Genomic DNA, 26,601 nt, shown 5'->3' with positions numbered 1-26,601 from the left:
CCTAGCACAGACTAAATGAAAACCTTATGGAGACTCAGGAGTGGACAGTAACTATCTATTGAGGTGCTCATATACTATTTGCCCATCAATTTCGCACATGCTTCTCAGGATCTTCAGCCTCATGGATTGGTTCTGAGACTTGATACAGCTTAAGTTTTCTGCTTGTTTCTTTTTAGCAGCAATCCAAAACACTCTTGATCAGACTGAGAGCAGAGATGCTGCCAGGACCTTGCACAATCACTTGTAGACACGCCGCACAAATGGACTTGGTGAGGCCATTGATTCTATAGGCAAATGGACTCATTTCATACCAGTTCTTCATTCAACATCTTCACACTCCTATGCACTAAATCCCCCAAAGTATAACTTCCTCTTCAGAAAACGATTTACAGTCCAATTTGCTGACTGCACTGGAAAACTCACTACGACCTCCCAGATGGGACGGTTTGCTGTTGCTACGTATAGTATACAGTTGGCAGAACTTCACCTCCACCCCCGCCAATGTACATAGAGGATGCAAAAACTGCCTGATGTTGTCAATGGATACACATTTTTTCCAAGCCTCTCTCTGCACACTTGAAGCTTCTATGAGCAAAAGCATGAGCATGTAAGGACATAAGCTAGTTAGCAATGTGATGCCAGCCACGTAGAAGGTGTAGTTCCCTTATTATACCAGTGCGTTTCATCATTTGGCTTCAAGACACACTTTAACAGTAGTTCAAGCAGCCTTTAGAAAAATGTTCAATTGTTCTGATATGGTTGTGTTAATCCCACAAACTACACCCATCGAAAGCCAATAAATTACTTAATGTGCCAGTAAAATATGACTAGCATGTGCTCATCTAAGTGCGGTGATGATGATAAACGCAAGCATAACAATCTTGCTCAAATGATACCCAACGGTTCTGTCTCATAAAACAGCCTATAAAAAAAGATTTTCGCCCTAATATAAGTCATTTTGCAGGCTGTTATTCTTGTCTGTTTGGCGTAACAACAAATATTAAAACAAACACAGAGAGAGCTGAGAGGGGAGGCGACATCACGGCCACTAATCCTGACTCCCAGCCACTTCTGATAGTGCTGACGCCACATCAGAAGGCGAAAGACAGGGATTACAGGAGGAGAGGCAATATCCGACTCTCCTCTATATTTCCAATCAAACAACAATGCCGGGCGAGCGCTAGCCCATTTAGAAAGAGTTGACGGGGTAAACAAAGAGCTGAGGTGTGAAATTTGCGTCCAGGCTGCTTTTGTCAAACGCTGCGGGTCAAAACAGAAAAGAGCTGGTTTCAATCTGGGCCAAGCAAGAGACACGTGTGCGCAGGGAAACGCTGGCGTTGATATTGCAGTAGCCGTGAAAGTTTCCCTTCAACACAGCGGCTCACAGGGACGAGTGGAGATGCACGTTTTTACCAGTCAGCTTCAACAAGGGAGCAGGGATAGAATACTCTCATGATTTGAGTGTGTGTGCATCGGTCCGTCTACATTCTGATAAAGTCTCATTTCTTGTGAAACTCAACTTCGGCTGAGTCAGGCTCTGCCTGTTGCTCAGGTGAGACTAAATGCTAATTAACAACAATATCTCAGTGAAAAGTGAAGACAGATCCTTCAACACAAATGATATATTTCCATTCTAGGAAACACAAACTGCTCTGGTCTTGATCCAGCCGAGAGCTTTCCCAGCTACCACCTGCTGCGTCCTCTCACACCAGACTGCCTTTAGCACACTGCTGTTTTAGGACTCACGCAGGGGGAAAGCGTCACGCGCAACAGACACGATCAGGGTGAGAAACATTCCAATGGGATGTTGCTTTTTTTTCCACAACATGTCCACTTTATCAAACCAGCTGCCTCCTCCACCTGGTCCCACAAGAGCAGCGCTTTAAAATGTTCATGAAGTCAGATGGCAGATGCACAGATCACTTCATCCAGGTCTCCCTTTAACTGGAGATCTTGATCTGTGACACCCGTGGTTGATGTTATTATCCCCTCCACCAAGCCGTGGCTGAGGTTCTGCTTCGCCAGCGCTAGTTTGTTAAAAGCATGGACTTTCATGAAATGTTCAAGATGGATTGGAAGCGATTACATTTTTTCAGTATATTTCCCCTGAATGCATCGGGCTATTCAGATTTGACTAAAGTGGGCCACTACTTTCAGTCATCTTGGTTCGTAGATCTGGAGCCTTGCTACATGAAACCTGAATGAACAATGTGATTGTGCCACTCACGTCACTGGATTAAGTGAAGACTGACATATATACACGTGGTTCATGGCCTGAGGAAAGTGAACGTCCTTGGACTCACATCTGGTCCTTGTTTTCCCTGGCTGAAATAAAGCAGCTCTGAGCTACATGTATGGACTGTGTACTTTGTCAGACCATAACAATAGTTTCAACCAAAATTCAACATCCAGCGGCTCTAGCCTGGAATGCTCTATCTACAAGCAAATCATCTCAAATACCTCCCAGTGGCCATTTTCTCAAATACTGCGTTTGTCAATAATATTAAAATTGATATTTCTGTTAGTTTACCTAATAAAAACAAGTGACCGCTGTTACTCTTGAATAAAAAAAGGAAACTGTGTACTTCTACCTCTAGAATACTCATTTGCATTCATGGTAAATATACTTTAGTTGAGATGCTTGAGTGCACTCTTCTACACTTCTTATCTTTGAAACTAGCAAAATGTATTAACATATGTGTGTAAATCAGAAAAATAGACCAACTTTCAAGTGGTTCAAATTCCAGTAGGGGACGATGCTTTGGCTGTGAGTTAACATGAATGTTGTTTTATTGATTTGTTTGTGTTCTGTTCTTTCTAAACCCATGTGAAATAAGCTCCTTGGCGGAGGTATCTGCTGCCTCTGTTCTAGTTTTGTTAATAAGAAGGATACACACAGTGTGAGCTGCACACAGTGTGGATGACGGCTGGGCTGCGCTCTTATGATTCGGACCCCCCGCTTTGTTGACACTTATGGGAAACCATAAGTCTTGAGTAAAGGGATTGATGATGATGAAATTGTGAAATGTACCCTACTTTTCTCTGGATATTGAAGCAAGTAGGTTAACACTGAGTTGGATAACTCAAAATTCAGGTCATTTTTGTACCATTTTACAGATGCCAAGCGCTTTACTTTCAAATGACATTGCTACTTTTTCCTTTTTGCAGCTGTTCTTGTCACAAAAACGAGAGCATGAAAGGGACCTGCACTTTCAGGTGAAAAGAAGTTCGGTGCTGAAGTTAGCAGCAGACAACTTTTGGGATTGAACTGAAGTGTCACACGTTCCCACGGACACAGAAAGAGACTCAGAAGTGTTAAAATCTTCATAAATTGATGAGAACCTTCCTCGCTGTGCGTTTGTGTGTCACAGAAACAGCGTGGGATTGGACCAAGTGTAGTCACTGGAGGAATGTGGACAAGATGGCGATGAGTAATACCATTTTATCTGACATTTCCAGCGAAATACTCCTCACTTCTCGACTCAAATCCATCAGAGCCGGAGAAAATAGCTGGGGCTTCCAAGGACCATCCTGAAAACACTTCATTTTTAACACAAATGACCCAATAGTGAAATATCTACGCCCCCAGACAGGCTGCAGCCACGACCACTATCACGGCAAATACAGGAGTAAACGCCTGAATCATCGTTTCTTCAAGTAACAAGTGTTTTACCCCGAGGGCACTGCAGAGCAGAACTATGCTGCTGACGCATAAACTATGTATGATTCCTCCGTAGCTGCCTCAGGCGTGCTTGTCCTGCTCCAGTAAATACTTCATAACTTCACTTGCTGTGGAGCTTATATTTTCCACAGCGCTCGCCACAGTGAATCGGCGCACAGCGGCACCTCTACCAAAGGACACGTGCGACAATACGATTAGAGAGCTGAGCGAGCTGCCGGGGAGGAGAGTGAGCAGATTCTGGTTCACCGCTGCAAGTGCGTTCATACCCCATTGCCATGGCAGCGTGCGATACAAGTCTCCAGCTCGGTGAAGGAGGTTTCTTGGCACCTGCGGTCTCGGCACACCTGTGACAACACAAGCAGAAGGACCACATGCTGTGAAAGAGATTATCGTGAGACGAAACACGCACGTACACACTACAGGCTGACACGCACGGTCATGACCTTCACTTCAGAAAATAACTTTTCAGGACGCATAAAGGGCAGAGAGTAAAGACAGGCTGTAATGATTTAGTGGTGAGTCATATTTGCTTCCTGGATCATTCTGACATTCTGTCTATCCTATTATTTTTTATGAGTCACAGCTCACTGGTTCATTTCTCATTTCATGCATTTGTTATCCAAGTGTCAAAGAAGACTCAAAACAAATCTCAATGTGAAGCTTGTACCGTAGCTCTTTTATTAAAATAACCTTAGAAAAGCCGTAATTGTTTTGCTATTTCCAATACTGAAGAGCAGATGATGTTTCTTCTGAAGCAGTGACCTGGAATTGCTACATGTCAGACTTGGATCTGGTCGATCGAGTTAGCAGATGATTGATGCAAGAAGAATGCAACTTCTCATTGACATGTGTGAATCGTGGCAGAACCATCTTTTGAGTATGGGTTTCACTGGATTTAAGTCAATAAAAAAATCTATGCCTCTGTGTTTTGTGAGCTTATTCAGTCATTTGAGTGTCTTATGAGAAGAAGATACTGAGGTTTTCATTGGGAGTGAAAAGAAGGGGCACAATAGGGAATGGGTTTATCAGAGGGTCAGCTCCAGTATGGAAAAAAAATAGGATGCAGATGGCTTGGATGCGTGGAAAGGAGAGACAGGAAACATGTTGTATGAAGAAAGTTGAGGATGAGAGGAGCAGAGAGGTTCATGGATAAACAAGATCATGAGGCGGACAGGTGTGAAGGTGGAAGGATGATCAAGACAGACTGAAGTGAAGGAAACTGACTTGCTGTGACAACCCCTGATGGGAAATGCTGAAAGCGGAAGAAGAGAAAAAAGGCTGAACTGAAACGTCTCAATATAACAGCATGTTTCTATGGTTCATCCTCTTTAGGTTGTTGCCATGGAGCAGAGTGAATAAAGTGTTGAATAAGGCTGAATGAGTGAGAGATTCAAATTGACAGCAGCATTTATAGCTGATAAAAAAGACCCGTTCAACATGGTGATTTAAAATCTGCAGTGAATGGCTGGCAATGTTGCTCCCGCGTCTTATTTACAACACATTATAGCAGACAATCTGTAAGAGGGAGAGGTGCTGCGGAGGCTCCGACTCGGTGAGAGGATCAGCTGCCTGTACTTGTGAGAAGGCGTGGCTCGGTCTGTGAGGGCAGATTTCCACATCTATGGACACCATAGTGAATTATTTAGCGTGTATTTTGGTTGTTTTTGTCTGACGGTGAAATGGGAAGTAAGAAAGCTTGAGTTGATCACCCTGATTCCTCTAGAGATTACAGTTCAAAACCCCAGCAGTTTGAAGAAATCAAAAACAAAAGTTTATCCTGAGGAGAACAACAGTGGGTGTTGAGCTGCGCCTCCGGAGAATGAACCAGCAACTTATGCTTCGTTGATGGACTCATCTTAGCTTCAAGGTCACAGCTTGTGTCCTGAAAGACTTCTAACTCTATACTGAAACTGCACAGAAATATCAGAGAGAGGTGACACTGTGGAGACACAGTAAAACAACACAAATACCAGTACTTTATCATGCAACTTAAACTAAATTGGAACTGTGTTAGCGACAATTCCCCAGCATTATTTCCATTAATAATGCACATCCCATATTAAAAACCTCTTCGGTACATAAAAATAAAGCCACATCAACAGACAATTCCAGCTGGAATAACTGAAGCATTTAAAATTTAAAACAACAAGCGAAGCAGGATTTAAAAACAAGCTCTCACTAGCTCACTTCATTAGCGATGCAGCATCACTTTTAATTAAAAATTCTCGGTGTCTTCTCGCTTTGTTTGAAGCCTGGTTATAGTAAAACACAGCGAGGAGCAAGCGGTCAGCTCTCCAATGCAACATGACATCAAGATGGAATTTTATAAGCAGCTGCACAGTTTTATAACAGGCAGTTTTGAGTGTAACTGCAGTGAATCCCGACACAGGAACATTTGTTTGAACCTCAGTTGCAGGAGCAGCAACAGCCTGGACAAACACGACCATGTTGAAACAGAGAAAGCCTGGGAGGGATTTTATGCTTTGCTGCAATTCCTCTGTGGCATGTGTTTGTCAGATTTAGTGTCAAAGTTGAAATTGTTAAAAACCTTTGTTTACACTTCAGATGTTCCACTCAGCAAGACGGATGACCCACCTTGCCCTCGCCGCACTTGGTGCCTGTCATGACGAGGCCTGGGTCCGGCAGGTCCCCCTGGCCGTCCTGGGTGCTGTAGACGTATGTGCCGCGACACTTCACCTCAATGCCACCTGTCTTGATGGTGGTATCGATGGGCACTGCATTTGTGCCTTTGGGCTTCTTTGCTGCGCTCTGACACTGGATCTTACCACACTTGGCATCACTGGACACAAACCAAAGCATGACTCAGAGACAAATTCATCAAACAGGCCAAGTTTGGATGGAAGAGAAACTTATTTTGTTTTCAGGGGAATTTCTTTTTCACAGTGTAGCTGCAGGTGATGTGTTCCCCACCACAAAAGGTGTCTCGAACTGAGTGACTCTCTATCATGCCTCAGAGAGAAAACCTTGGCCTGCCAACTTTCAACCACAATATTTGCAACACTAGAGAAAAGGCACAATTATTCCCGAGTGTTAACCCACTCATTCAGCCAATCACTTACCAGTGAGGATCCCAATGTGCAAGGATTAGGTCAAATACAAACATTCTTTAGGTCAACAATGAAACAGAAACTTCCAAAAATAAGAAAAAATTGAGGAGAAGGGAAGACATTTTGATGGATGATGAAGAGCAGCTGTGGTTTGTGTTTCCAGCTGTGTTTTTATGCTTTGTTTTGAAGACTGTTGACACTAAACACTGAGATAATAATGCCATAACTAGCCTAAGACAATTAAAATAGACACTGACATTGCACAGAAGGCTTTTGTTGTTTATGATTGAACAAGCTTAATGTTTGTGTAAAAGTGCTACCGGTACTTTTTAAAGTGAAAAAATGCTTTCTTCATACATGAGTTACATATTTAAAATGTATGTGTGGTGGCATTATGTAGGCATGACATCCTAAATGTCATCATATCTGTTGGCATCTCTAGACTCGGACCATTTGTCAGTCTGCTCACCTCACAGCTATGGAATCATTGAGCTGCTGCTGTATGCAGTGGTGTGGCGCGCCTGATCGGAGCCCACCTCGTATTTAACGCCTACCCAGTTTATTTTTCAAACGCTCCTCCCTCCTGCTTAAAATGTTTCCTAATAAAGTAAATGTGCAAATCCAGTCTTTGTTGAGAAAAGCTTCCAGAAAAGTGTCTTTTTGTCTTCCCTAAATCTTTTATCAGCACTCATATCGTCCTCATGAATATGGAAATTCACATTAGCAAGACACACTGGCAGCCGTAATCTACTTCACTGGAAAAACAAATGAGGCGGAGAGCGGCGTGATGGGCAGATCCTGGCTCTGTGAGCAGGGATCACACCTTTGCTGGCTGATTTATTTTCCCTCTGATCAGCTCCATGAGTAGCTGAGGTCAGGAAACACGGAGGACTCCGGTGGGACTGGGGAACGGACTTGAGCAATGATGCAGCATGCGAGGCAGACATCCACAAACTTAATCCAAAGCCTCATTTACATTGATAACTGGCTAATTTGGTTGCATTAATTAGCTCTGGAGCCGTGCCACAAATATGATCCCGCTGAGGTTGGAGACGGTGCACAGAGGAGCTACCACTGCCTCCGAAACCCACTGCAACAGAATGAAACGTTTTCCAAACACGCCAACAAGATTTGTGGACAGATCTTTGGCCAAGTAGCTCAACTTCTGTTGAAGCTAACTGTTTTGTCGGGAAGAAAAATCTCAGTTTTGTCTTCCTTCATAAACACGTGACTCGGGTCTCCTGCAAGACGCTCACCTTTTCGCACATTTCGTGAAGTTTCCATACTGGTCTTTGCCACAGTTTCCAAAAGCGTTCCCACCAGCGTTGACATCTTCAAAGCAGGCGTCGTGAGCTGGTCGGGCTCCTACACATAAGACACAAAAGCAGAGTGCAGAACAGATGCTCATTCTGGCTTCAAATAATTAGTGGTTAACCTTGACGCAACAACAGAGCATAACGCTTGCAAGGGAAAGGTACAATAAAAATGAGTTGAACTCAGAGGTGTCCCAGGACAACATAATTTTTCTCATGTATCTCTTCATAAGATGAGGAAGAGGAAGTCAGGCATTTTGAAATGAAGGCTATTTGCAATAACAAACACAGGATTTTAAGTTATTTTTGTAGTGTAGTTTGTGTGTTAAATTCATGCACTATCACAGAGAAGTTGCCTCAACACACATGTGGACGGCTGTGTGGCCCACAGACAGGCCGAGTCCTTACCGTAGCCCCAGAGCTGCACACACTGCTGCTCATGGGTGAGGCACATGCCGTTGTGGCAGTAGGCCACGCCATACTGGCAGGACGAGCCATCCAGCAGGTAGACGTTGGTGGGACAGTATGGAGACGCTCCTGTGCAGTATTCTGGCAGGTCACAGGCTCCTGCTGGTCCACGGCACATTGTGCCCGCCTGCTTCAGCTGAAAGACAACAAGGGAACAAAGTGAAACAAAAGAGACGCTCGGAGAGAGAAACAGACAGCAACTGGCAAAAGGTTTGACAAGACAAAAGGGACTGATTTTCACCACCAATTCTTTGCTGATGTAGAAAAAACATGGATTAAAAACAACACAATGATTGCAACAATATACTCCATCCTCAGAGAAATGTTCTGCCTGCACAGCGTCTCAGCCTGACAGCTAAACTAAATGAGAATTGTGGCTTCTTGTCCACTGAACTCAAACTAAATGCTTACAGTGAGGCTGAGTGCCACATGAGGAACAGGAACAACTCACAAACATTAAAGTTCAAATGTCGCAGAAACAAAGTATAGAAAGTTGGAGGATACAATACGAATCGGGGAAAGAACTTTTAACCCAGGACAAGTCACCCAGAGTCATGCATCGAACGTTACATTCTGTTCATCTTCCTCCCTCAAAAGGCTGCAGTTTTCAGGACACTGCCATGACACCGTGGACTTTGCCAACTCTCCAACTCAGTCTGCAATGTTTCATCGAGCAAACCATGTAATCAATACACACGCGAGAATTTCTGTGCAACTGTCGGTGTTTAGAAAGAGGAGGAGCGCAGCAGAAGCGTGCATCGCGGCTGACAGCGCTGTAACCCAACATCAGGATGAATGCTGATTAGAAAGCAGATGAAAAGCCCTGGCGCGATGAGAAGCCGACATGTCGCACCACGACACATGCTGAGCAGAGTGTGAGCAGGACCCCGTGTGTACGTGTGTGCGTCTTACTTTGCACCCCTCGCAGCACACTCCATGTGCACACTGAGCCTCTTCTTTCAAAGTGCAATTATTGGCGTTGCAGCAGTCGTTGGTGCATTCCTGCAAACACACACACACGCTTGTTACAACTCCGCTGATACAGATCAAACACACACCCACACATTTCCATCCCAACAGTTTGAATGTGTTTACTCTAAAATGAAAAGCTCCATGGTTCACTTTAAGAAAAAGACATGTTTTTTTCAATGTTGAATCTACATTTAGAGGAGCAGCAAATGACCTTCGTGTCTCTACAATCTGTTGACATGAATGCATTATCAGTTAAAAGAAAAAAAACATGATTGCTAGTGCTGCTTTCACAAGTGTGAGGCAAGTCATTTATTTTCTTTTTCAGTGCTGTGAAAACGCCTGACTTGATGAACAAAGTGGATCGGGACGCACGCGCTCGTGGTTACTGGACATTAATGGCTCAAAGTTGCAGTGACTAGAGCTGCTGACCCAATTCTGACAGCAATTTCACTTCAGATCACTCAAGAATGAATCATGCCCCTGATTTAATGTTTAAAATACACTCTGGCATGCATGTTCCCTGAGATCCTGTTTGTCAGCAAGCTTGTTTGTACTTCATTATTCATCTAGTATTGGTCTTCTTCCTCTTCTATTGCTGCCGAACAGATTCCAAATGTTAGTTATTTATATTGCTGGCCATAAAGCAGTTGTCTATCATGCTGCTCATCTACCTTCTGTGGTTGTCTCTGATCCCCTATCAGGGCGCCATCTGCTGCCCGACAGGTGAATTGTCAAACATTGCTGGAGTGAAGAAGTTGCCCAGGTTTGTAACTACTCCCTACATTCTAAGATTCACACCTGCCAAGGTCAACGTCTGGGGTGAAACAAAGTGTCATTACCTTGAGCAGTGTCCACTTTCTGGAATATGTTTTTGATACGGCTTAAATGTTACATTTATTGCAGCGAACTTGACCAACTAGTTGCCAAGTGTTTGCTAGGCAACAGGCTAGATGTAGATCTGTCAAGTCTTTGTACTTGGCAGGAATCCAGCCTAAATTCTAGGCCTACTGGCCGGTGCCTCACCGTTGTGTACGGCTCCAACATGACCACTGGCCCAGTCATGTACCAAACACAAGTGCACACAACCATCACATCCTGATGAAGGGAATCAGACTCACATGCCAATAGATCAAAATAGTGTTTGCACGATGAAGCATCGGCGGATATGAACTTGAATTTTTAAAAATCCCAATCCTCATCACATGAGCAGGGCCAGCGAGCCAATTTACAGCGCTGCAAACATGAGCTGATGCAGCAACACACACACACACACAACACAGCTCATTAAGAGGAATTAGGGTTCCAGTGCGACTACATCAAGACGTGCACACACTCTGCATGGGATCAAACCTGTGACCTCCTCATCACTAATTGGCCAATTAACCACAGAAGTCAGGACGACTTTCACTTTTTAAATGCCACTGAGTCATTTCTGGATTTATGATTCAATGAGACTTAGAGGGCTTCTCCACTTTCTACAACTGAAACACACCACAATAGAAGTTAGCTGTAGTTGCATTTCCATGAGGGACATTGTCAACAGAGGGTTGTTGTCAGGTAACTAGGATTAAGTTGATAGAAATATTGAAGTGATCTTCCATCCAAGAAGCTGGAGTCGAACGCCCTAAACTGCAGTGCAACCTTCTAAGTGAGGAAAAGGCGATGACTCTTTGAGCACAGCTACTTTAGTCAAACAACTGTAAACTGAAGGCTGTGTTTGTACCGTCACACATGAATGGCAACACACACACACACACGCAGGCAACTGCTTGTCATGAGCGCAGAAGGGACAATGACTGACAACCACGACTGACAAGACCCCGCCTACATGTCTCAGCAAGCTCTTAACAAACCCACTCAAACATCAGCATTAGCGATCAAGCGGGAGAAAGAGAGGAAGATTTTCTTTTCACACTCATTAGTCACGCTCACCAAAAATCAAATCACCCGCTTGGTCAGATGAGAATGACTTTGTATTCACTCTCTGTCATGAGTGGCAAGACTGCACTGGACACCAGAAGTGTGTGGAGGACAGGAAGTGTTTTCTCAGACTGTAGTGCATGACACAAAGTTGCATTCTCCCAGACTAGATTTGATGAAGCACCCCTGCCACAGAGTCTACTGTCCTCAAGATATTCTAACTCAGTTACCCATCTATTCAGTAATTACAATTATAAGCACAGTAAAGACCAATTAGCCACCACGCCAGAAATTAAAAAAGGTCTCCTTTTTTGCAGTATTATTGAACTAAACTAGAAAGTAGACAGCACAAACCTTCGCCAAGAAGCGTCAGTCCACGTCCAATATAGTCTCCTGAGGGCAAAGTATCCTTAAAAAAACATGCTGAATCTAAATGCCAGTTTGACACTGATGGTCGAAAATGGGCCAAATGTATTTCCCTATGAAAGATCCTTTAAACAATACCTGGATCCAGATGGCGACCTGGATCACTCACAAAATTCAATAATTTGTCCCTTGTCCCATGTCACATATTTCATGAAAATGTCTAAATCCGTCCATAATTTTTCAAATGATTGTCAACACAGACAGACCAATGAAAGTTGTTGAAAAGGTAATAACATAAAAATACAAATAAAACTGGTAACAGGTAGCTAAATCTACGGAAGAGTATTAGGGCCAGTGAAGGAAAAAAAAAAAATTGGCAGAATTCTGACTTCAAAGGGAGAATTCTCCCTTTTAAAGTCAGAATTCTGAGAAAAAAACTGAGATTTCTCACTTTAAGGTGAGAATTCTGAGAAAAAAGTCAGAACTGTCACATTAAAGTCAGAATTCTGACTTTAATGTCAGAAAACTGAGATTCCTCCCTTTAAAGTGAGAATTCTGAAATTAAAGTCAGAATTCTGCCAATAATTTTTTTTTCTTCACTGGCCCTAATCCTCTTCCGTCTAAATTATTTAACTGTTCCATACAATTTCAATGCTAGATAGCGATTGACAGAACTGTTCAGCTATTTAAGCGCTTCCTGTTGACGACACAGTTGGTCCTGGCCGCTCAGTGTTTCACCGCTGTTTAGCTCACGGCGATTGATCCAGCACGTCACTACTGTGAGACGGCGCCTGTCTTCATCAATACAAACGCAGTAGAGAAGCGTCTGGGGGGTCCAGCGGCCAATCCAAGCCATATTAGCCAGACAGGTTTCCATTCCATGGTAGGCATCATTTAGACAGGCCATCACTTAGACACAGACACCTGCAGAGTGATGAGCTCACATCTGCCGGCGGGTGCAGGAGACCCTGAAGGAAGCGAGAGTGAATGCAACTCCACACGGAGAAGAGAAGTCACGCGCATCATCAGTGAAGTGGCAGCTAACGTTGATAGTGCAGACAAGCCCTCACCCTTTGTGAGTGAAGTGAGGATGAACTGGAAATGTCATGTTCATTACTTGAAGGAATATACATTTGTTCAATTAATACACAACCCACGTAGCTTGTTTGTAGCTCTGAAGAGCAGAATCCTGCTGAGAGAAGAGAACAGCCAGACCACACACTGTTACGCACCAGAAACAAAGGGGGACTTTACACCAAGCAAAGCCGCTGGTGAGGTAGCGGAGTTGGGCCACCAGCGAAAGGTGTAAAGAAGGAGCCTTTTATTTGTCAGATAGTGGGGCTGATCATATATTTGGGCGGTTGTGCAGCATATTGCCGAGCGCCTCATTTGCAATGCTAAGATAAGAGCAGGTGGCTTGTCAGCAGCTCGACTGTCAGCGGTGGGAAACATAACAAACTGCTGTCAGTGCCGACGCCGCTGCTGTCAGTCCGCAATTTGTTTCTACTGTTTTCAATTTGCTCTGCTGCTTGAACCACAGACATTTACTTAACCTCCGGCTTTATTGAGAGCAAACGCTTCATCCTGATTTGAGGAAACTTCTGTGTGTCTGTGTGTATGCCGGAGCAACGCCAGGACGATGCTGAGCCCTGAAAAACAACACTCAGGGAAAAAGACAACTAAAGGAAGTGGATAACATTCATCATCGACACCAGCCTGCACCTGCTAGTTTATATGGCTTCCCAGTGTGCAGCTGCTTTTTCTTGATTTACGGTGGAAAGCTCTTCTTGAAAATTGAGGTCAATAACTAGTGATCAGTGGAACTCGTAAATGATTTTCTGATCGAGCCAAGTGTCAAACTCCAGGCCCAGGGGCCAGATTTGGCCCCAAGCAAAAGTATCATGGACTGGCCATTACCAAAATAAGTTTATTCAAGTGCACTATGAGTATACTTTAAAGTACACTTCAGACTAAAAGGAAGAGGGTGTATACTTTGGCAACTGAAGGATACCCAAGTATTTAAGAAAGCTAACTTCAAGTACCATTTTTTCAAGTATATTACTGAGACGATCCAAACTGCACATAGGATCATGGGAGTGGGTGACAGCGGGTAGAAAACAGACATCCGTTGTTTATTTTTTTTGCTCTATTATTGTTTTGCTCTCAGTTAACAGTGGTTGATTAGTGCTTCCATTGAATTACTAAATAACGGCAAACATAGGTGGTACATATTGTACTCTTCCATCATTTATTGCTGATGTTTTACAGAGATTTTGACTGTAAATACACATAGATTATTTGAAATGCAGATGAGAAGTATACTCTTACTACACTAGTAGTACTCTGGTACACTTATGGAATACTTGACAGAGTAAACTAAAAATGTTCCAGTTAGTCCAAAGAAGTATAAAACTAGTATACTTCCAAGCAAACAGCATAAGGTCTCGAGTATACTTATACGTACTTAAGTATATTTAAAAGGGGGGGGGTTCAGCCAGTCACAATAAACTCAGGGACACAACTGAGTTGCTTTGAAGAAACAACAAACAAATAAGTGCCAACTGGAAGAGCTGGCGGAAACGTCACAATAATGGAAATAAACATTGAAAAGTTGGTGGAGACAACGTGAAACTAAGCGAACTAAAGAATGCTAAGAATAACTGAACTCAACAACATGCTAGCATGGATGATCACCTCAGCTCTTCTGCCACAAAATGTTAAGCTTTTATGTATTTAGCTAGAAGTCAGGACCGTCCAGACTGTACTCTGATTTAAATACATCTGCCCAGCAAGTAACAGAAGCATCTTGTCTAATGATAGATATGGTAGTGCTTCAAACAAGGCATTAAAGGATGTAAAAGATTCCAGATTAAATTGAAAAAAGAGAAGATTTTTGGTCAATCAGAAATGGAGGTCCAGAATACTCACGTCAGGTTCTCCGCAGTCACACTCCTCTCCGTCCTCCACGAAGCCGTTGCCACACTTCTTGCCTCCCACCAGGTCCTTCATGTTGGGCATGTTGTAGAGGCACATGCCACCTCCCTTCTGGAAATAGCTGTCCAGGTCACGCTTACTGCAGCGGCTGAAGACGCGAGGGAACGGATGACTGGAGAGGAAGCAAAAATGCATTACTGGAGTAGAAGACGTAGTTAACATTTCACAGATGCCAGACTCTGGATATTATCAGCATTTAACTGCATCAGATGCCTGTCTTTCTGTCAGTGAGTTATGTTGCTGAGATCATTTCTGCACATCGGTGAACAACCATGCCTATTCACAGACGAATAAAATCCTGATAAAACACCTATGTAAATATAAAGAGCTTTTAAATTCAGTTGAATCCAAAATACAATTTTGTCCATACCAACCACATTGGTAAGTTAATAATAAAACGTTTTCCCACTGCTGGACACAACATCACACCACGCTCACCCGGTGGCGGCGGCCATCACACAGCCGCCCTGCTCAGCGGTGGCTTCCACGCAGCAGCCGTCGTGGTCGTGGCTCATTCCAAAGTTGTGTCCAATCTCATGGGCCATGGTGGCAGCGGCACCGATGGCGACGTCTGAGTGGTCCTGGAACAATAAATAAGAGAAACGCAAAGGAAACAAAAGTGCTCAGTTCAAACTTTCACACAAAAATGAACAGAAAGCTTTTACAATTTGAAGAATCTGTTATTATACCACCCAAGATCTGTGCTGAAAATTAGACAGTGCATTTTATAAAACAATTGAGCACTATTTATCCAAAGATCTAACTACATCACCCCTAATTCTGCCTGATATTTGGAGCAACTACATCTCCAAAGGCTTACTGGCACCAGTGTGTTGGTGTTATTCTTTGTATGTCTAATGAATAAAAGACAGATTAGGGTGAAGAATATTGAGCATTAATATGATAGAAAACATTTTGAATATGACAAATGCTTGAAAAATAAAACATGCATTATGTTTGTGAGATATTTGGCAGGCGCCACAATTGCCTGCGGTGCTCAGGTGACCATCAGGAGGTTCAACTGAGCAACAGAAGTCAGACCACAGATTGAAACATTCACAGTGCCAAACACACTGAAAAAGCAGCAGTACACAGCCTGACTCACAATCACTTTCAAACTGCAATAATCGTAATTTGTTTGGTGAGTCAAACTTTTTTTTTTCCCACCATAACATGACCTCAATAAAGAAGAGACCCCAACATGCTATACATCATAATATAACATGGTCTAGCTCTTGAACATCACTGTTGCAGAGCGACTACACACTCTAAATTCCTGCTTCAAATTTGGAAACCTTGACTTCTGCACCCTGCTGCTACCTCTGATCTGTCAATAACAATTGTACACAAACAGCAGCTCTTGACTGTCATGTACGTCCTGTCACACTTTTGGGAAACTGAAATGATTTTGTCAGTTTGTCCCTGTCCCTAGGGGGGAAACGTAAAAGCCATCAGTTCTCACTGACGGATCTGGCGCCTCCATCTGTAATTTTTCACCGCTATTGCTGCAGGTATCGCTTGTCGAGTCACAAAAACATACACCTCTCTTTGATGCACCTACCACTAACACTCAGCTGCGCTCCTGTTTCAAAAACTCAACAAACAGGCCAGGAGTGTGAATTGTGATCCAGCGCTGCCTGTGTCCTGGGGTTTATGCGCCAGGAGACATTTGGATTATCTCTGGCTGCTCTGCCAGCCGGGCAGTTCATAGTCTATTAGAAGCTCATCAGACCCAGAAAAGCTCCCCGTCTTTCTGTCCCATTCGTTGCTGAGCTAAATGCCTGGCTACTGTCACAGCTTGGTAATTGAGAGTTGGGGTTGTTGAAAACAAAAGAGGTGTTTTTGACCTTGGAATGCTATTTTGATGATTTATAATGTCTGCAGACGGGCGCCCCCAAATCATCACGGGTCGTTCATGAGCAAGCTTCCAGAATGATGATGGCTGTGAGTAATTACTTTAAAGAACAATCAGCGGTAAATGGAAAACAGATGGAGGCTGTTCAGACATTTTAGCAGAAGCTAGCAGTAAGCGGAACAGCTCAGCGTGAAAGGACGTTTAAGCTGAGGTTTAAAAGGGCCGGGTGCATAGGTCTACTCCTTTGTATGGGAGGACTTACCATGAGGCACACACAGGCAAACGCCTGGGGCCACATACCACTCATGAAAATGATGAATTACAGTATGTGTTCTTTAATTCATATTACAAAGCTAAGTTGCAAAGACCACAATGCTTCATCTATCATGATCAAATGTATGCAAATGTAATGCAAATCACTGTCTCTTAACCTTGCAATTTTTTCACAATTTATTTGCACAAAATTTGCAACATACAGTTTATTTTTTTAAATTTTCTACAAGAAGAAGCCCCCATAGAAGATCCCCAAACAAATCCTATTTTAACCCCTGTGTTTATTCACCATACTAAACTTGAGGTGTTGGTTAAGGACACGAGAGTTCTGGCACTGAACCTACTGTAAGCCCAAAGGAAGCCGCTTACGATCGTAGCGTTGGTGAAACTGCTTGATAAACAGAGTGCGTAGGAAGCGTGCAGAGGGTGCATAAAGACTTCAATATAGAATCAAAAAATATATAAAGGTTTTAACTCATAGATTTTTCCCAGTCACTTGGAGCTTGGGGACATGACCTCTGCGATAACCAAGTCAGTTTGATCATTTTACAGTATGTCTATCTTCCAACCTCTCACACACCAACTACTCTCCTACTGCGCAAGTATAAACATTAACTGGAATCAAGTGAAGATGAATGGCACTAAGCATACAAACAAGACAGTCACCCACTCACTCTACTACTCTTTACAGTTTTAGGACAAACTCCTGACAACATATTCTTAACGCCACGCTCAACTCCTACTACATGCACTGACAACAGGCCGTGTGGACTGTATTTCATTCATCAAACAACAACCAAAGACACACCCAAACAATTGAGTAATGAATGAGGACAATAACATTTCATAGAATGAAAGCCACTGCAGCCTTGAGTGCAAAATTATAGGCAAAAAATGTTTGGCAGCAAAGCATACGGCCCACTGTAGTAAAAAAAGACAGATATTGCTGAATCATTTCACTCTGTGTGACGCATGTAGAACTTCTGATGATGAAGCTCACATTGCTCCTATTTCGACTAGATCAGAAATGTTTTTCAATGTTTGCCTACTATTTATATCTTTGGCATCATGGACCCAGATCCTAAACTAACGTTTGCCAAATGGCCAGTGGACAACAAATCTGCATAAATACTGAAACAGAAAATTAGCAAGTCAATTAAACCACATAAAAACGTACCACATTGATTCCACCAGAGTTTTCCAGACTGCACATCCCCTCCAGAGGTGCCATGCCGATGGTCGTCCCCTTAAAAATAACACCACTGCAGGAAAACAAAAACAGTGTCAATAGCATGGTAATTGGTAAAAGCCAGACGGCAACAGCTGGAGTTGCTCATTCAAATAAAGGTTTTTGGGGGACATACACTGAAATGTAAAATGAAAATGTGATTTAGATCATTGCTGTGTCATCCAACCCCAAGGCACCAGGACAGCAGCAGGTTAAGGCAACATAGTTACAGTGATGTCATGTCATATTTGAGGAGAGTCTGCGAACCCCAATTTGCTCCAGATGCATCTGCGGTTTGTTTACATCTCCTCAATGAGGTTTCTGCCAGTAATCTGACATGAGAAATGTGTCCAACGCTCCCCTGTTGATGGTTCATTTGGCCGTGAGCAATAAAATCACACTTCATCCAGTGAATTAACAAAAAGCTGCACAGAACATTCAGAAGAGAATGTGGAGAGAGAAGGAACAATAATGGATGACTGTGTGTGTGTGTGTGCTACTGGCTACATGGTGAGCTGTTCTCCACCATTACACCAGAGTGAGGAGACCATCGTTGGCTTAATGAAATCGCTTTTTAATCATTCGTCAATTTAAATAGTAACAAAGCTCCAATTGATCCGCCACGGCAGCCAGAGTTTGTGTTGCTAGATGCAACAGCGGGACTCAGCTGTGAGCGTGTGGGAGTGAGTGTAAAGTTAATAAGCGCATCCATTAGTTTCCAGCACGAGGACGAGCATGAGACGATTTAATCACATCACAAGTTATTTGCTCTGATGGCAGCAGAAGATATGAACTCGCACTTTGAAGCCATTTGAGACAGAGATGGACGTGCCGGGAAAAATCTTCATATCTCACATCTTTTATCTTGTTAGGGGGTTTAAAATGAAATGTTCAGGGTTGAAACCTGCAGTTCAGCTTATCATCTTTAGACTCAATTATTTGTTTTGGAACACAACAGCTGTGGATACTATGATTCCATCATAAAAGTTTTAAAGATCACATTCATGTGCATGACAACGTTCCTAACCCAATATTCAGGTATTTTTTAAGGCAATTCTTTGAAAGGATATTCAGTGAAACTCTTGAGGAACGAAGCTCTTGGTGTTCCCGTGTGGTTCCAGCAACTCCATTCCAGCGAGTGATGAATTGCTGAGAACACCCTCAATTATTTCCCGTTCATTCTGGTCTGGGCTATATATCATGACAGAGAAGGACTCAGTCGGCAGGGTAAACATGAGTGGACTTTACAATTAGTCTTATTGAGTCTGCTCATCCAGCAAACACCGAGGCGATCGGTTTCTCTGTCCCACACAACTACCAAACAATGTGCTGGACAAAACAAAAAATGGCAGCCCGGCGCTTCATCTAATTATGTATGAGGACGGCGTCACCCTGCTGCACAGGATCTGATGGAGATATGAAGGCCTATACAGGAGGTGGTGTTAAGGTCCTGTGTGTTATTTGGAAATCTCTGATGCTTGCAACAGATAAACTGGAGAAACTGATGTTTGCTGATGATACAATGGCATGTAGTGACAGAAATGTGGAGGTTAAGGAGAAGCTGGAAAGGAGAGGAATGAAAGTCTGTCGAGGCAATTCATGTGAGTACGAGAGTGAAGATGCAGAGTTGCTATTTGGAGTCAGGAAATCGTGGGAGGCGAAGAAGAGAGCAGGCCAGGTGGATGTGGTCGGGTGATATGAGACAGATGAATATCAACTACAGTCAATGGTCCCCTCTATAGCACTATTGACGATGTTAGTCTGACGAAAACAGTGTGTGTGTCGAGTGTGGTATTTTAATGACAGGAAGCTGCCTTAGAAGTGGCACAGATGAAGATGTTCAAGTTGTTGTTGGGAGTGACTAGGAAGGACACGGTCAGAAATATCATGTAAAATGAGGAGAGGGAGACCAACCAATGAGGTTTATGAATGATGTAGTGGGGCACCTGCAGAAGCATGATTAAAATACAGTAGGTTCAGGTGGAGGAGGCTGACTTGCTGTGGAACTCTGAAGGTAATGCAGAAGAAGGAAAAAGAAGATGAGCTATACTGATGGATAGTGCGACAAGGCACCAACGTTTGAGACAGCAGAGCTCAGCCAGCCCGATTCTTAAATAGAATCTTGGTATTTAACAGACTTCAGGAGCCGACGTGTCAGCAACGGCTTCTTACTGGAGATACAGTACAGCAACATTGTTATTTCCAGCCTATATTTAGACTTTTCTTACGTCAACAGCTGGGCATTGTCATGCTTCTTTCTGGACTTCAGTTTCTGTCTCCACTGTAGGAAGGACCAGAGTGTGGCGTTTGGCTCCTCGTTCACGATGCACTGATCCCTGTCCGTCCACACCTCCAGTCCGATCAGTGGCACTCGGATATTCAGAGCTCTGTAGAACTGCCACAAAGAAATGGACTTGTCAACGGACAAGGTTCGACATGCACCTGGCTGAAAGACATATTGAAAATAAGGGAATCCTCGGAGGAATAGTTATACTGTGTATAGCAGTGTAGTTTCTCCGATCAGCCCTGGGTGTTGTTGTGGATGACCAAACATGGACAGCTGAAGGCTCCAGATGAGTCTCTGGTGCGGCCCAAACTCAGCGTAGCAACTTTCAGACCTGCTCTGGCTTCCGTCCATCTTACCTTGTCCACATAATTGGCAATCTCCATGATCCTCGTCTTGGTTCTCTCGTAGTCTTTATTCTGTCTTCTGAACTGTGGGGAAGCAAGAAAGTAGAAAACGACCAGTCAGTCTTCATCAGATTCCATAAAGCCCAGAATGGGCACAACAGTTTGCCCACTGCTCGAATGTACAGTATACGATGTTCATGTATTACATGAGCAGAGAGAAGAAGATGCTTTCATCTGTCATGATGAGGCAGCTGAGAAATGGAGAAGCTTAGTGTCTATTTCCAAGAGCTTCCACCTTCAGTTTCTAGTAGATTCATTTCCCTCACTGTCTGTGGTTTTGCAGCTCATTATGCTTTTGACTTACACAATGCTGCCTTGCAGCCCTGAGCCAGGAAGAGAACCATTAGCACAGCGAGGGTTTCGCCTTCAATGCGAGACCCTTTGTGATGTTTGACGTAGATAGACAAATGATGCACAGCGGAGAAGAACCATTAAGAAAATGAATGTCGACTTACCAGTGTGTTGTCGGCCACGATGTAGAGCTCCATGTACTTGGTGGTGCCCCAGGTGTTTCTCTTCACCTGCCCACAGAGACCAGAGAAAGAAGAGCAGGAATTACAACACAGAACCAACCTTCTCCACACTTGTACATGCATCCTGCACTGGATTTAGCTGCTATAGATTTTCATTGACCTCGGTGCTAACCATGGAAGAGTGACTAATCTTTTATACAGAGGAAATGACAACTGATGGTGTGGGAAGTGCAGTGGTGTTAAAGCTACGAAATTATCATCACCATTTTTCTTACTGAGCCACATCAACTGAGGGACCCAAGACATTTTTGGAGAGAGAGTGCATTTTTTATCCATTTCTGTTTGCACCCCAAGGTGTCCTTCAAGCGAGGAAGTGCAGAAAAACCTCCAATAGCTTGCCCCCATTGGACATCCTCGCTGCCCAAACAACAGGCACAAACCGCAGACTCACACCAACTGCCATTGCGACGCGATGCAGCATTATTTTTGCCTTGCTGTAAACAGAATTGATCAGCTGAGCAACAAAAAGTCTGTGCTGTCCACGCGGCTGGACTGTACTTTGAATCAGCCTCAGATGAAAGATGTTTTCACTAAACACCAGTGTTCAGTGGTGATGTCCACGTGTTCCGCAGGTATACGCAGTGGGAAAGGTCCGGATTCCCATAGACTCTTAAAAATGCACTAGGATACATGACAACCACAATTTTAACAGGTTTTAAAATGGGCTCAAGCATTGATTGATGGTGTGAACAAATTTGGATTATCTGACAGCTCTTTGCTTCCACAGCTGGAATTCCAGTCACAGCTGTCGGGAAGTGACTTCGGCAAAAACTGTGCATTGAGCTTGCCACTAAAAACCTTCAGTACCACATGATTGAGTTAACTGATGATGTGTGCGACCTCATCCATGCTCTGGACAAAAACGGGATCTGCTGCGAGGCGACCGAGTTGGAGCTGCGGCGGGTTGCTCCCTAGTTAGACCACTGAATCATCTCTCTATAGAGAGCTGAGATTCATTGCTTCACCATGAGGATAAGACTGAGAGGCACGGGGTTGGTCAGCAGGCCGCCAGCTGGGCATGTCTCACATAGGTTCGATTATGTTAGGCGTTAGCCACCTTTGATGTACAGTATATGTTCTCTCAATCTAGTCCAGATGATCTCCTATGGCCTCTGCTCCAGAACAGATCAAGGCGTCTCTTCAACCTCTCAACCTCTTCCTGAGTGGTGCTGTTACTAAAGAGCAGCACCGCTCTAGTGTCCACAGATGATTCCAGACATCTACCTGATATGTTTATTTCCCACCAATCATCCCTGAAAATAAGATCCACAGGACCCCATTTAGTCTCTGATCATTTTGCATTTCTGTTTCTTGTACTGTGCCATCAGAAGTTCATCCAGAATACAGCAGTGTCACGGCTCTTCAACTTGAAAAAGTTCTCCTACACGACTGACACTCCTTCCCTTAACTTGTTTCCTGTAGCTCCTTGAACCTCATCAAAGCTCCTTGTCACTTACTATTAGGCCTGGGACAACGTTAGCCCTTGTAGCCCAATCCGCTCAGCATGAGCTCTCCAGCTCGCAGTTCCCTCACCTGGGACACCATCTCCCTCAATAAATTCAAGACCACCTCCTGAGAATAACAAAGCCAGCACAGGAGATGCAAAAGACAGGCTTTCCAACCCCACTAGACCGTTTCGACTATCCCATGAAGACGTAGCGCCAGCATCTGCTTTATGACATGCAATGTAATGTATCCAAGGAAACATACTTTTCGCAGCTTGACTAGGTTCCATTAGTCATGGTAGAGAGCTTAGGCAGAGCCTCCTCAGACTTAATCACACACACTTCAAAGGTGCTGTAAGAGAACATCTGCAGGATGGCTCCTCCATGTGTGGCTTATCAGACTAACACTTTGGAAGCTCACATTTTTTCCTCAAAGATTCACTTCTTGATCATTTTGTTTATTCAGAAAAAGACTGAGCGGAGGCCTTGGGACCATGTGTGTGTGAGGATTGCGGCGGCTGGTCGCTGCATAACAAGTCAGGATTAATGGGTGCAGGCGGAGTGGGAGGCTGTGGGAGCCGAAGGGTCTAAATTCAGGGGGAAGATATAAAGAAATGGGGGGCGGGGGAGTGATACTCTGGCGGAGGGCTAACAGGCTTTTCAGTGCACACAGTGAGAACGATGCTCACTATTTTAAAATATGGGATGAAGATAAATATGGTAATAACTAAGAAATATTTGTGCAAACCAGCAGCTTAGAGGAGAGAAACATCACTTTTGGGTATTGGAATTGCCCTCCGAAGAGAAAGAGCAGAAAATTGGCTCTGGTCAATGTTTCTAAAACTACAAATTGAGCTTTGCTGTTTGCTTCCAGCTGAATGGTGAAAAAAAGTGGGTGCCATCATCGTAAAGCAGCGAGTGCTTCGAGCCTTGAGGGAGCGGTGAGGGGGCGTCGTGAGAAGTTAATTTACGTTTCAAACAACAAACAGCTATTGTGGCCTTGAACACGTTCCTGGGAATACAGCTAGTTCACTTGTAGTTCTCAAAATCGTTCTTGGTCTCCAGACCACTCCTTTGTGGTCTTGTCACAGTCTTGTCCACAATCTTGTCTAAGCCATGGAGGTCCGTGGTCTTGGTCTCCGATTCTCTCAGTCCTCGTAATGGTTTTGAAGGACAATTGAGCTGCATACTCCTTGTGGTGCTATATAAGGATATCAATTGCTCAGTCACCGATTACGATCGGCCGATATCCCTGTGATCGGTGAATGCTGATCACTGTCCCATCAAAAAACAAGTAAACCTGGTTTTCTAATAACATGACTAGGGAAATAAGAGGGTTACAAATAAGGCACTTTTAAGGTATCCTTTTAGAAATACCAGGGAATCAAAGGAAGGGCAGAGTGCAATGCAAGCGAATAATGTATTTCTTGGAAAACTGATTTGAGACCGATTCCATTACCACACTATGAGAGAAGTTGAGCCATCTAAGCTGCATATTAACAAACCAGTGGCTGTTAGAGAAAAAAATCCAAAGAAATCCTCAAGTCAAGTTGGAGGTACATATGCATTTTCCATGACAATTCACCATGAGCTGCTGAGTAATAATGCTCCACACGTCCATCAGGACTTTTCATATTTAATGTGTTTCATTTCATATCTTGTGATTTTGATTTGTTATTGTATTTGACATGAGTTGTTCATTTAGCTGCAACCTTAAGGGGTCCCAGTTTGAGGATAGGAAGCCCACCCAGGCACAGGAACTAACCAGGTTGAAACCGTTCTGCTGTCATTATAGTGCCAGATAGTCAAGGTTTATTATGAAGCACTTAAGAAAGATAAGGCTTACATTTTTTAATGAAAGACAACCACTTCAAATTGGCGCATCAATTCGCATAACATTTAGTTTTTCTTGGGTCACAAAGCTCGTGTTAAGAGCAGGACAAATTCTCGCCCAGCTTTAGTCAGTGTTTTTATACAAACAAATGTGTAATTGGACTCAGTCGCTCCAGCGGCTTAAACAGATGTCTACAAACTCACCCTCGAGTAAAATGGTCTGAGGAGGCTGGCGACGTGACCGGACTCCGATGTGTGTTGGGTGTGACCACAGCTCCCCCCTTGAACGGTCAGTTCCTCTGTGTGCTGCAGAGAGTGGTGCTGAGGATCCTCTCTGCCTATCGGCTCCAGGTAGTAGGTGACATTAGAGTCCAGAGATATCAGACCCCTGAAACAGAGCAGGATAATGTGGTGAGAACAGTGGACCCACATTACACATGGATCGAGATTTCACACTCTTAATACTCATAACCTTGGGAAGCTTCAGCCTGATCAATTTCAATCAGACACATTATATTGGATTAAAATGTCAGGAGTTAAATGGGAATGACAATATATTGTTAAGCACAGCGTTCAGTCTGTGAAAATGTTCAATCTTATAAGTGTTAAGCTGCAAGGGCTCTGAATCAATTACAGATTTTTTGACAGTCTGACAGCTCTGCTTCAACATAACCATAGTTGATCCAGCTTCAGTCAGACGTCTTCCTTATGACACTGACAGAATTGTTGAACGCAAATTGAGCCGCTGTATATTTGCATGCCTGATCATCTCTAAAATTCAGGTCAGTAATGTGAGCGCCACAGTGTGTAGCACAGTGTTTTTCAACCAGAGTGCCGCGACACACTAGTGTCCGTCCAGACTGTCAGATGTGCCGTGGGAAATGATTGAATTTCACCTCAGTCGTCCAGAGATAGAGGTGGGTGATATGATGACATGACATCATGAACAGTTAGAACCTGTTGAAGATCTACCACTGTGAGGAGATCACATGGATTCGGTCACATTCTTTCTAAACAGTAGAGATCAATGCTGATGCGTTGAGTCGTCCATCTGTCGCAGCAACTCCTCCTCCTTCATATTCACAGCGAAGAAGTCGGTCAAATGTGGAACTTTGAGTTGTTTTTAAACCTGATGTGCCTCTTACTTGGCCACGCACCTTCACAACAGGATGACGGTGATTCTTGTCGGACCCTGCACCACAGAGCTAACAGAGCTAATCCAAAACTTTATTGTCACTCGTAGACTATCAAAGTTTGAGACATGGTTTAAAAGGTGGTGAAAAAATAAATTCAAAACCAAATAAATGCAAAATCCAAAATCTGACGTGTAGCACACTGTCTAAAGCCGACCTGGTGCGGCCCAATGGCCAAATGTGGCCCTTTGACTGTATTTATGTGGCCTTCACCTTCTTCTTCTACCGCTTATCCGGGGTTGGGTCGCGGAGGCAGCATTCGGAGCAGGGAAGCCCAAACTCCCCGGTCCGCACAAACCTCCTCCAGCTCCTCCCGGGGGATCCCGAGGCGTTCCCAGGCCAGACCGGAGACATAATCTCTCCAGCGAGTCCTGGGTCTTCCCCGGGGTCTCCTCCTGGTAGGACATGCCCGGAACACCTCCCCAGAGAGGCGTCCAGGGGGCATCCGGATCAGATGCCCGAGCCACCTCAACTGGTTCCTCTCGATGTGGAGGAGCAGCAGCTCCACCCCGAGCTCCTCCCGGATGACTGAACTCCTCACCCTATCTCTAAGGGTGCACCCAGCCACCCTGCAGAGGAAACTCATCTCAGCCGCTTGTATCCACGATCTCATCCTTTCGGTCATGACCCAAAGCTCGTGACCATTATGTGGCCCTCCTGGAATATAAAACTGACATCGTCTCTGACATGTTTGTCCTGTGCATTGTTTTTTGTTCACTATGATGCAACTGAAACATAACATTCTTGTTTTTTCTAAATTGTTGTCT

At 43.9% G+C, this 26,601-nt stretch overlaps 1 protein-coding gene across 1 annotated transcript in view; it reads right to left on the bottom strand.

The window, feature by feature from the left end:
• The window catches only part of adam19a (ADAM metallopeptidase domain 19a), a 141,628-nt gene that overhangs the window by 13,192 nt on the left and 101,835 nt on the right, over positions 1 to 26,601 (bottom strand). Inside the window, exons 6-17 of the mRNA XM_053859841.1 lie at positions 24,846 to 25,029; positions 21,286 to 21,351; positions 20,783 to 20,854; positions 20,368 to 20,534; positions 18,089 to 18,173; positions 15,222 to 15,364; positions 14,718 to 14,895; positions 9,444 to 9,533; positions 8,472 to 8,667; positions 8,007 to 8,115; positions 6,278 to 6,482; positions 3,949 to 4,026 (exon numbers count right to left, since the gene is read on the bottom strand). Coding sequence (XP_053715816.1) covers positions 3,949 to 4,026; positions 6,278 to 6,482; positions 8,007 to 8,115; positions 8,472 to 8,667; positions 9,444 to 9,533; positions 14,718 to 14,895; positions 15,222 to 15,364; positions 18,089 to 18,173; positions 20,368 to 20,534; positions 20,783 to 20,854; positions 21,286 to 21,351; positions 24,846 to 25,029 — 1,573 coding nt within the window. The remainder of the gene's footprint in view (positions 1 to 3,948; positions 4,027 to 6,277; positions 6,483 to 8,006; positions 8,116 to 8,471; positions 8,668 to 9,443; positions 9,534 to 14,717; positions 14,896 to 15,221; positions 15,365 to 18,088; positions 18,174 to 20,367; positions 20,535 to 20,782; positions 20,855 to 21,285; positions 21,352 to 24,845; positions 25,030 to 26,601) is intronic.

This window comes from Synchiropus splendidus, chromosome 3 (genome assembly GCF_027744825.2).
Source record: "Synchiropus splendidus isolate RoL2022-P1 chromosome 3, RoL_Sspl_1.0, whole genome shotgun sequence".
NCBI classification, from domain to species: domain Eukaryota; kingdom Metazoa; phylum Chordata; class Actinopteri; order Syngnathiformes; family Callionymidae; genus Synchiropus; species Synchiropus splendidus.
This window is presented reverse-complemented; position numbering and strand designations above follow the sequence as displayed.